This window comes from Euprymna scolopes, chromosome 24 (genome assembly GCF_053919585.1).
Source record: "Euprymna scolopes isolate OS-2025 chromosome 24, ASM5391958v1, whole genome shotgun sequence".
Taxonomy (NCBI): Eukaryota; Metazoa; Mollusca; class Cephalopoda; order Sepiida; family Sepiolidae; genus Euprymna; species Euprymna scolopes.
In genome coordinates this window covers 78,763,879-78,775,892 of record NC_136505.1, presented here as the reverse complement: position 1 = coordinate 78,775,892, position 12,014 = coordinate 78,763,879, and the positions used below count along the sequence as shown (strand labels likewise).

The window sequence follows — 12,014 nt, the reverse complement described above, 5'->3', positions numbered from 1 at the left end:
GAGTTCACTGCCACAATCGGTTAGAATCAATGGAAGTTGTAAAATCTTTTCTCTCTATTCGATTCATACTCCGCCCGCGACCACTTAACACTGCTGTGGATATGTCCACAGGGAAATATACGAGGAACACCGGTTTGAGTTCTTAGTTGCTTAAAAAATATGGATTGGCATTTTTCCATTGGGTGAAATGTGACTTTACATTCCAGTTATTCTGTGGGTTACTTGTGCGATTTTATAAATTTCTTCTTTTTCCCCCTTTTTTCCTCCCTTTATATTTTTTCTCTTTTTGTAGGGGGTGGGGGGGTTGTGATTTGAAGGATTACTTAAACAAAACAAACTAACATTGGATTCCAGTTTTTACAAGAAACTTTAACAGTCAGCCGCCAGCGTTCTTCAAATCTTGCACCGATTAGTCGCTTTAATATTTTATTTACTGTCTTTATACTTCTATTATGTTTGCACTGATATCATATGTGATATTAGGGGGGGGGAGCTGACTTCCTATTTTTGGATTAGTTACTTATTCATTATTTATTTCTATATTTCTATACATTGCATTTCTGAGAGTTTCATTAGCACAATTACTATGCTATTGATATTGGAATCAGACGATATTCAAATTGGTTAACAGTGACAACAAAGAAAACAATACAAAAAAAGAAACTAAAACAAACCAACATTAAAAAAAATAAAAAACACGGTCAGTTTTTTTTCTTTTTCATTGAAACAAAAAAAAAAAAAATCTATTAAACATATTTTCATTATACACAGTAAGGTTTATTTTTTTTTAATTTTGTTTTTTCATTTAAAAAAAAACAAAAAAATTAGATTTAAATAAACATATTTGCATTTTACATGGTGACTTTTTGGGTTTTTTTCTTTTTTTCCTTTTTTTTCCTTTGATGTTGATTTTGGTTTTTATTCCTTTCAATTTTACGCGTCATATATTAGCTAAACTAGGGCGAGGGGCATCTATAAATATAAAAGCTAAAATGTGTGTGTGTGGGTGTTCCTTCACCCTAAACTCCCGCTACTACGACAATGATGTCATGTTTGACCTAGAAAACGTTGACGTTAGTTTCAACCACCTGCAAGTGTATTTAAAGGGTTAATTTTATCCGTTCTCAATTGTGTCTCTTTGGCGTAAAGGTAACGTGTCAGGCATTTTTTTCTAGCCTTAGCTTCAATGCTTCGGGGTCGAGCCTGTCTTCCTACCTAAACCTTTTTCCTTCTTTTACACCATTTTTTCCTTTTTTTTTTTAAACATTTGTTCACGGTTTTGCTTTTTCCAATTCTTTATAACATGTTTTTTTTATAATATTAAAACAGCCCCCCTACCTACATACACACCTCCAAACACCTGGGCAACGCCGGGTACCCCCCGCTAGTGTATATATATATATATATATATATATATAGACAGACCTTGTTGAACAGCATGGAGTGTTTCTGCTTAATCATCTTTTTTTTTTTTTTTTTGTAATTTCTCCATTTTTCGTATGGTCATTCTAATATCTCTGTCAAATTTATGTAAGAAAGTTCCATAGTCATTTTCGTCCATCTGTTTTTTTTTTTTTTTTTTTTTTTTGTTTTTTTGCAAGTACTTTCAACTGATTTTCTTCAGTCGCTCTCAGGCAGTTCTTGATTACTGTTTCGTTTAAAAGCTGGATGCTTTTATATGCTTCAGTTCAAATTACATTTAAATTACTTAAAACAGTGAAGTGTCTCATTTTTTTTTTTTTTTTTTACACAGTGATCACCACTTATCAAGGCCCGGAAGCCACTCAGGGATAAGGGTTATTGCAAGTACATTACGTTAGTGTGGAGATCTGATGAAGTGTTTACTTAATGGGGGCGGTTCATCAGGAACTTGTTAACGTTGAACTTGAAGACATCCAAGCTGTAGTCCAGTGGGAAGCAGGCAGACGGAACAGAGTTCCACAGGTGTGCAGATCTAAGAAAGAAGCATTGTTCATGGAATCCGCGTTTTGATTTAGGCACAGATATATATCATGTGTAAAAAAAAATGTTTTAACAAAAAGCTTGGCAACATCATGCACAGATATTTGTATGTCACATAGTGTGTTTTCAGATACAGGATAAAATATGGTCGGTTGCCAACCTTGATCGCATAGGGAAGAATTAGCTGCAAAATTCTTGGCAAAGAGTTTGGCTTTGTCCGATACTGACAAGATTACTTCAGGTCCATTGATGATGGTTGGAATAGAGAACACACTTCTATTCAGGACTCTGTTTGCTATTTGCCATAATTGGTGGGAACCAAGCCACTGCTTCGCTATTTTGGACTTGACAGACTGAGCATGCAACTCTCTTGCTTCTTGATTACTGTTTTACAGTGGTTTCTGGCAGTTATGAAGGCAGCTTTAGTCTCAATACATCTAATACATTGGAAGCAATGAAAAAAGTGATTTCTGTGTGTAATGGCAGCAGCACATTCTGGGAAGAATCATGGCTGGTTCTTGCTGGAATTTTTTGGAGGGTATGAAGCAGTCTATACCCATAATTAACCATTCCATCAGATCTGATACTATGGAGGATACATTCTTTTTAAACATGGAACATAGAGGTAGATCTGATATAAATATACAAAAGCTATCCCAATCAGCCATAGACCTTGAGAGCGAACATCCATATCGCTGATGTCTTGATGGAAGCGCTCCCCTTGCTCATCGCACACCTCACGTAGATTTTCTAGAAAACAGCAAATGGCTGTGCAAAAATGTAACTTGGTACTCATATTTGCACCCACACGATGGAGACTGATGAGTAATGTTTCAACAAGCTCTTTGTAGTTGAATTTTCTTACATTCGTACATGATGTCCAGGCACTCAGTTCTGCAAGATGAATAAAATTGCAGAAATTTGTGTCATTCATTAACTCTCGAATCGGGAGTCTATCGAAAGTTTCAGCTTTTAATTTCTCTATGGTTTGGTTTGGAAATTTCATGCAAATATATTTGAAATGGTTACCATCTTTCTCAAAAGCCTTTATAAACTGTTTCATGATGCCAAGCTTTATGTGAAGAAGAGGAAACACAATTTTAGAATGCTCCACCAAAGGAGAAGCCAGAACATTAAGAGAGCCAGGTCAATCTTTTTTTATCCAGTATTTTGTTCTTGCCCTGCTATCCCACAAACACAAAGAGCAAGGAAAATTTGTGTAGCCAATTTGTTGCCCGAGGAGAAATCCAACCATTTTCAAACCAACACATATAATCCATTGGTGGTGTTTGTATGAAATCTTTTCCAGAACAAATTTGATTTTTTTTTTTTTTTTTTTTTTTTTTTACACGGAGGTCACCACTTATCAAGGCCCGGAAGCCACTCAGGGATAAGGGTTATTGCATGTACAGTATGTTGTAGATTAGTGTTGAGATTTCATAAAGTGTATACTTAAGGGGGCGGTTCATCAGGAATTTGTTTACGTTGGATTTGTAGACATACAAGTTGTAGTCAGGTGGAAAACAGGCAGACGGAACAGAGTTCCACTGGTGTGCTGTTCTAAGAAAGGAGCTGTGTTCATGGAATCTACGTTTTGATTTAGGCACAGATAGAGAGTGGGGAAAATTTTTGACAGTGGCTTCAGCTAGACGGGTATTTTTCATAAAAGATTGCGAGGGGGGACCAGAGATTGGAGCTCAGACGAGCACTTGCCATGGAAATAATGGTAAAACAAAGACAGGCTCGCAACGTCTCTTCTGTGGGAGAGAGGTTGCAGGGAAGAGAAAAGGGCACCCCCCACTAAGCCACGAAGTCTATTTTGTACTCTGTCAAGGCAGGATAGGCTATTTTTAGCAGCTCCTGCCCAGATATGGCAGCAGTATTCCATCCTTGGACGTACTTGGCTTTTATATAGATAGAGAATTGCATCAGTAGTGAGATATCTTCTGGAGCGGTAGAAGGAACCCACCATCTTTCCAGCGTCCGTGGCAACAGACTTGATGTATGTGTTCCATTTTATATCAGGAGTAAAGGTCAAGCCCAGAAGCTTGTCAAAACATTAAGCTTCTCCTAGGCGAGAGCCATCCGTTTCAATTGATGCTAGATGGGGATCAGAGCGTTGATGGTGTAAAGATAGGAGCTTGGTTTTAGATGCATTTAAGGTAACCAGCCACGTCTTCCCGCACTGAACTACACGCTCGAGATCAGAGGAGAGAGAATTAGAGAGAACTTTGTCATTTACAGCCTTTAATGTGTTGCCGTAGATGGTTGTGTCATCAGTATAGATGTCAACGAATGATTTAAGTATGTGTTTAGGGAGATCATTGATGTAGATCAGGAAGAGAGTTGGGCCCAGGATGGACCCCTGAGGGACTCCAGCATTAATACTGCAGGCCTCTGATTTTTGTCCATCGACCACTACTCTTATGAGCCTATTAGAGAGAAATGATTTAATGATTGAGAAAACATTTCCAGTTATATCGTAGCTGGAAATCTTGTGAAGTAGGCCTTTATGCCATACCTTGTAGAAGGCCTTTGATATGTCAAGAGCAATTGCCCTAGAAAGGTAGCCTTTGTCAAGAGATTCGCTAATCCTATGAGATATAACTGTTAGCACATCTGCGGTAGATCTTGCAGAACGGAAACCATATTGCGTGTCACTAAGGAGGTTATTGCTGCTGAGGTGGTTGACTATTTCTCCATTTAGTATGGATTTCAGCAACTTACTCATGACACACAGGAGACTTATAGGTCTGTACTGAGAGGGAGAGGACATCACCTGAATTCCTAAATACAGGGCATACTGATGAGGTTTTCCAGGGTGTTGGAAAGCACTTCTCCTTAAGGCAACGCATTATATTTTTCTTTGAGGGTCTTCAACTAGAGGAACTGATCCATATAAGTTACCATTGTGAAGAATAACATATTTTAAACTTCTTTTGGAACTGTCTATAAAAAGGCGCCAATCTTGAGAATAATACTCTTTGACAACAAGCTGTTACAGCAGGCCGCAACTATACTATGTCGTTTTTCTGAGTGAAATATGGCAATAATTCAATATGGCATTTTCTATAGAAGATTATAAGAGCTCCAGGCTGAATTATTTTCTTGAAGCTAAAAGTTCAGAAGATTCTTTGGAAAGGTTGAGATCTTTAGTAGGATCACTAAGTTCTCCTCGAGAAAAAAACTGTAGTAGTGAAGGACAAAAACTGACATCTGAAACAGTGGTTTCTCTATTATCAGTGGACAAAACAGAGGCTTGGTCCTCTTCAGAATCAGGCAATTTCAATTCAGGCAAGCTTTTAAACACTAGAATAGGAATTTGATTGCAGTGTAGAATTGGCCTAATTGCAGACTTGAGGTTTGGATAAACCAACAAATTCCTGTTATTCCTGTTGATTCCTTTCATTTTGACTGCACAGAAATAAGTCATCAAAATGGATTTTCGGTTCATGCCAGACCATTGGAATACCAAAGCAGAGTGACTTTTTATCCTTTTTTTTGTTCACTGTCGAAGATACTCAACACATTGCTTGCATACAATATGGAGTGCCTATGCCTTATCTTAATCACCCAGCATTACTTTGAAGTACACAAGATTTCACAAATTCCCTGATCCCTTTTCTTTGAGATTGCAATATATATTCCTCACAAATATACCAAAACACATTTGTATTGTTTAAACATCGCCTAGGAGATACTATAACCATGCTTAATTTTTGCTCCAAAAATCTGCAACAAAATTAAAATAATGCAGCTTAATTGTTTGGCTCATAAATTAATACCTAACATTAAGAGAATAAACCTTACTTTGACTCAGAAAGTAACAAACACATGCAACAATCGGTAGATCTATTTACAACTCAGCATCCGCTTTTTACCTCATTTTATAGCAAATTTGACTTTTACTTGAATTTTTGTGATGTTATAATCAATTAACAAACATCACAATAACAATCTACAAATGTAATTATGAAGCTAGAATATATACAGAAACACGCCTAATGTACAGCCGCCGCACGCACCTATGCTTTGTGTCAGATAAACTATTCTAAAAAGTAATGACTCTGAAAACTAGTAAATAATCCAGATATATTTATTTAAAGAGAAAAGGTAAAGACTGAAACAGAAAAAAAAAATGACATATGAGAAAGTAAAATAATTTAAACAAACTTCAATGATAGTTAAGTACGGAGACCTGGATTGGACTAAATAAACTATATTTAGCCATGTATTTTTAAAGTTTGATTTGATAATTAAGTGAAGGGTTTAATTCTTTTTTCATAAACGATATATATGTGCATATATATATTTATTGTCTACATAATCCCTCGAAGTTAAGCAATGGTGAGGCTGGCCAATACTAGATGGGTGATCATTTTGGGAATGCTGGGGATTATATGAGTTAAAAACAACTCCTGCATCTTGTATAACAGTTGGGCTCTCATATGTGAATCAACAAGAAATTGCTGAAAGAAATTATTGTATTTTAGCAAAATGCATAGTTATCATTTTTTTTTTTTTTTCTTTTTTGGTATCGATTATTTAAAGCATTTCCTATTTAATGGTATATTAGCAATATTGGTCTCACTAAAATAAAATTATTCATGTATTTTTCAAAGATTTAAAAGTAGTGTTTTTTCCAAAAATAATGAAAATATATAATTTCTTTTTTGCTAATCTGAAATTATAATAATTAATAACATCTTCAACGAACTTCACTATTCAAAACACAAAAGATGAAAAATAAAACACATTCAAAATTCGGATTTTCAACTTTAAAATCTGATATGCACAGCTATTTATTTATTTATTTTTTTTTGCTTGTCTGTTTTATCTACAATTCTCACCCTTCTCACAATACAATATATTTTGCTTAGTTTCGTCTGATTATTTTAAGCATATTTGTACCCATAAATAAAGATGGGGGGGGGTAGATAAAAAACAATATATATATATATATATATATATACGAGCAAACAGTTAATAAAACATGTAAAAAAACACTTTGAAAAAGAGTTAAAAACATTTAATTTGAAAAGGAAACACTAAATAAGTGGATAGTCCTTAATCCGCGGTGTTTCGAAGAAATACTTTCCTTCTCATCAGAGGGTAGGAATTAGCAAAATGCGGGATCGGATTTTGCATGCAAAAGTATTTGATGAAACAACAAGTAAGTCAAAGATCTTACTTGATAACAAAAAAGTGAAGCAGAGGGAATATGGTGAAGAAAAAGGTGATTACACGTGAATGGACAGTCTGGTGGAAGATAAATAATCCAGTGACGGTGTGTGTGTGTATATATATATATATATATATATCAATTATGAAAAAAATGTACACCATTACAAAGTTCATTTTTCACTTAATAATCGGTGAAAATTTCGGAATGATTGGATAATTACTTGAATTTTGGTAGAGACTCCATCAAAAAATACTTACTCCCTCTTTTTGTTTTGGCTGTTTGTTATATATAAACTAATGGTATACATACATAACTAATATACATGTAACTAATGGTATATTAAATATATTTAATTAACATAAACATAATGACTTGAACAAGTAGTTTTTAATGAATAACTGCCTAGTATTATAGATTTTGACTTTCACTTATTTTCATATTTATGATCATTTTTTTTTTTTTTTTTTTTTTTTTGTAAAAAAAAACATTTTTATAAGCATCCACAAAATATTTGCACACTGATGTTTGTTAGCAATAATGATGAAACAAAAACTCAATTTCTTTTCTCTCTTTTCAGTCTATGGCATACATGGTGTCAGCAAATATGGATGAAGGATCAAAAGAATTTCAAATAGAAGCAGCAATTAGCAAAATTTATGCATCAGTAAGTGAATTTGATTGCGTCCTCACCTTATTCCTCCTTGATATTTTTTAGGTCTTCTTTTTTACAAAATTGTTGATACTTTTCAAATCTGAATTTGACCAGTCAGCCCCAACCAATGTGTAGTTGACGAAGTTGTATTTGCAAATTGGTAATCATATAAGGCCATTAGCATAGTGTTTTATATAAGTTTGTATTAATTGTCCTTGCATGAATCAATCTTTGACAGGGAAGGATTGCATAAACTCTTACTGACGATTCAGTGCTGCCAAGACTAAGCTTTTTTTTTTTAATAATTACAAGAAACTTTCTCAACCACTGATTGCCACGGCTAATGATACATTGTCTGACGATACTTTCCTCGAGCTCCTAGGGTTAACATTCACAGACAACATGAATTAGAACAAATACATTGTGGCAATCGCTAAGGCTGCTGCGAGGAAGGTGGGCTCTCTCTACCGTGCCAAAAGGCTGCTCACACCTGAGAGTATCCTGTATCTCTACAAGGTCACTGTTCACCCATGCATGGAGTATTATTGCCATGTCTGGGCTGGTGCATCTGCCACTAGTCTCTTGCTCCTAGACAGGGTTCAAAAAAGAGTTGCCAACCTAATAGGTCCTGAACTATCAACTAAAATCCAACCTCTGTCCCGGAATGTGGCATCCTTGTGTTTTACATTTAAATGGCAAATTCTCTGAACTCAAAGCACTAGTACCACCTTGATTACAATACCCTCGACAAACTTGACAAGCAGCAAAATCCCACCCCCACATTGTAGGAATCCCTAGATGTCGTAAAGTCTTCTACTTGAATAGTTTATCCCTCGAACTGCTGCACTTTGGAATTCTCTCCCATGCTACCACTTCCATGACTGCACAAAGCATAAATTCATGATGCATGATGCACAAATTAAAGCATAATATAAACAGACATCTTGCTCAACTTGTTTAATAGTATCCCTGCAAATCTGGTTCCAAATAGTAGCCCCTCACAAGTAAGTGGCTCTGTGCCTTGTTCAAATTGTTGGGTGAAATGACAACAAAAAAAAAAGACTGGAATCATCCTTTGTACATGGAAAGATTGCATCAACTCAAACCAACCACTGTTAAAGGTGAATAGAATTAGCAAATTTCTATTTCTATGAGAGACTGAAATCAATCTTCGACAGCTGACTGTCGTTAAAAGCGGCCAGAAATAGAAAGATTTGTATATTTATGGAAGGAGATTAGAATCACACTTCTTTGAGAGATGAATTGCCTGAACTCCTATTGATCATTGTTAAAGGCAATTTGAAATGGAAAGAGTCTGGAATCATCCTTCAACAGGGAAGGATGATGCAATCCTTCAACAAGGAAGGATTGCATCAATTCTGGCCGACTGTCATCAAAGGTTTAAAAGACATAAAAGTGAGGATTTTTATTTCTATGAAAACAATCTTGAAAGAGAGGAGAAAGAACAGAGACTTTCTTTTTGTGATAGACATATCAGAAATGGGCGAGAATCTGTCTCGGCAGCAGAAAAAGAAAAAAAGAGACCAAGATGGTGATTGTTGTCTTTTAAACTCTCCGGCTACGCATAGATCTCGAGCAATCTCTTGTGGTATATGCAAATTGGGTGTGCCCGAAACATAATAAATGGTGAGTCGCTGGGAGGAGTGGGGGGAAGCGTTTAAGAAATGCGAATAAAGAACGTTGACGTGTATCTTGTGTTGTGAACAAAAAACTCTACTCGACACAACTTGTGACTAGCGAATGTCTGCTTGGCGTTTTAAGCAAAAAGTTTTGTTGCTTTGCGTTAGGCAAAGACTTATATTCTGGCTGTATTCTAATCATGGCTCTAAGACAGTTTGACCTCCGAGTTCAGTGGTGCAGCAACAGACGTTCTAATAGTAGAATGGCTAGAGGATGCAGAGTTAACATGTTAACTGTGTGAGGTAACAAAGATGGAGCGAGTACTGCGACTGAAGATTGCGGCTTGTGAGATGTATCGGAAACTCTCAGAGGACCAACGGAGTGACCTCGAGGAAATCAAGCGTACCCTTGTAAAGGCTTACGGGACGGATTCGTTTATGGAATTAGAACAGTTCACCACCCGCTGCCTTCGGCCAGGGAAGACTATAGATGAGTTTTTGATGGATTTGCAGCGGCTAGCATGCCTGGTAGGTGAAATGCTACCAGAATGTTGGATAAAGGGAGCCTTCATGAATGGATTGTCATGCCATACAAAGGGACTTTTGTGAGCCTCAACTCGAATGGATAAGCTGTCATTGGAAGAGCTGCTTGAGAGGGCTTGTGCGTGCTGATGGATACCAGAGATGAGGAGGTCATCGCCGTGGTGCAACCTTGAGAGGCCGCATATGCACCTACACCACTGCCTACAGCTAGCGAGAACACCAGAAGTGTTAACTGCTTCAGATGTGGGGGCCCAAACCATTGGGCCCGTGATTGCCTTTCGTTGCGACACTTGGAAAACGACAAGAACTCCGGTGCTGATTGTAGGCAGGAGCTCGTTGTCCTCTTGCGGAGAAGGTGTCACCCACATAAGCATCGGTAGCAGGCCTGAAGTAGCCATGCAAGCTCTGACTATGGACAGGGAGCTACTTGAGTATGATTTACTCTTAGGAATGTACGCAATTGTGCAGCTGGGCAGAGTTATAGTAGATAGAGCTGGGAATGTAATGTTCTCCCAACGCGAAGAGTGCGTTTGCACGGCACTCACTCTAGATTAGCCTGATTTTCGTGCGGAGTTCGACCAGTCCATGAAGTCCTGAACTGTGGCTCAGAAGTGGTCGGACAAGCAACCACCAGAGAATTTGTTCAATAGAGTGCCACAGTACAAGATTTCCCCTGGAGCTCGCGTAGAATGTAATAGGGAACTACAGACCTGGATCGACGATGGATGGCTGGTTCCTTACCCTGAGAAGGCATTGGGGCCTCCAAAGTGTTTAATCCCACTAATGGCGGTCGTCCAGCCAAACAAACAAAAATTGAGGCCTGTTCTTGATTATAGCGAGTTAAACAAACACATGGACCCCGTTACGGTGCTGATAAATTACGGGAATGGCGGCAAGCAGGGTTTACTGTGTGCATACTTGATCTTCGGAAGGCATACCTTCAAGTGTGTGTATACCAGTCACTATGGCCTTATCAGATGGTTCTGGTTAAAGGGAAGAGATACTGCTTAACCTGTATGGGGTTCGGACTCAACGTGGCGCCATCAATTATGCAAACGATTGTTGACACCATTCTGGCTCAGGATGAGTGCATAAGGCAGGCAACATCTGCATATATTGATGACGTGTACATGAATGAAGGGTTGTATCCGTGACACGTGTAGAGGAGCATCTCTGCAACTTTGGACTTTTCAGTAGAACAATGAAAGAATGTTAAAAATGAATAAAAAAAAAATGATTAGATGATTACTGTAGCCGAGTTCCAGAAATTGCTGAAGCAGTTTACGAAAAGGAAACAAGTTAGCGAAATTGATCAACGAACTTGAAATATAACAAAGTTAAGTAGCAAAATAAACTTATTAATTAACACAAAACAAAAGTAAACAACCTGTTACAATGAAACGATGTTAATTAATCAACAAAAATTAAATAAACTTGTTAATTAATCAAGAAGTTGTTGTCCAATTAGCCAAAGAAAAATGCTTCCCTTATTAAGAGAAAAAAAACAAACAAACCGAACACTTTATCTGGTGTAGAATCTTTGAATGTTGTAATTTTTTCCTCTTGTTTTTAATACACTTGTACATAATAGTAAAAAAATAAAATAAACTTTAATCAAAGACAGAAATGACTGATTACCTAAAATAAGGAAAAACAAATTTCTTATTTTTTAATTTTTTTACTTTTGTTTAAAAAAAATTACATCAATGGTTTAAATACGTCAAAATCTCCTTCAAAAGCATTTTCTATTTTCATTGTTTTGCGTGTGTTAATTATTATGCGCCTTAAATTATACAGAATAGTAAAAAAAAAAAAAAAAAAGAAGTTAAATAAAAAATTAAATTAAACTTTAATCATAGCCAGAAACTGACGATTTAAATACTTCAAAATCTCCTTCAAAAAAGTTTTTATCATCCTGATTACTTAAAATAAGGAAAAACAAATTATTTTTTTTCCTATAACCATTTTTTTTTTGTTTTTTGCCTCATTTAACATTCTTTCATTGTTCTACTGATTGTTTCAGCGTCCCAAA

The 12,014-nt window shown here is 36.4% G+C and overlaps 1 protein-coding gene across 3 annotated transcripts in view; it reads left to right on the top strand.

The window, feature by feature from the left end:
* The window catches only part of LOC145246786 (very long-chain specific acyl-CoA dehydrogenase, mitochondrial-like), a 296,798-nt gene that overhangs the window by 88,821 nt on the left and 195,963 nt on the right, over positions 1-12,014 (top strand). For all 3 annotated transcript variants that reach the window (XR_013863168.1, XM_080108581.1, XM_080108582.1), the window contains exon 9: positions 7,725-7,811. Coding sequence is in view for 2 of the 3 variants with exons in the window: in XM_080108581.1 (XP_079964707.1) it covers positions 7,725-7,811 (87 nt within the window). In the remaining variant the exon portion in view is untranslated. The remainder of the gene's footprint in view (positions 1-7,724; positions 7,812-12,014) is intronic.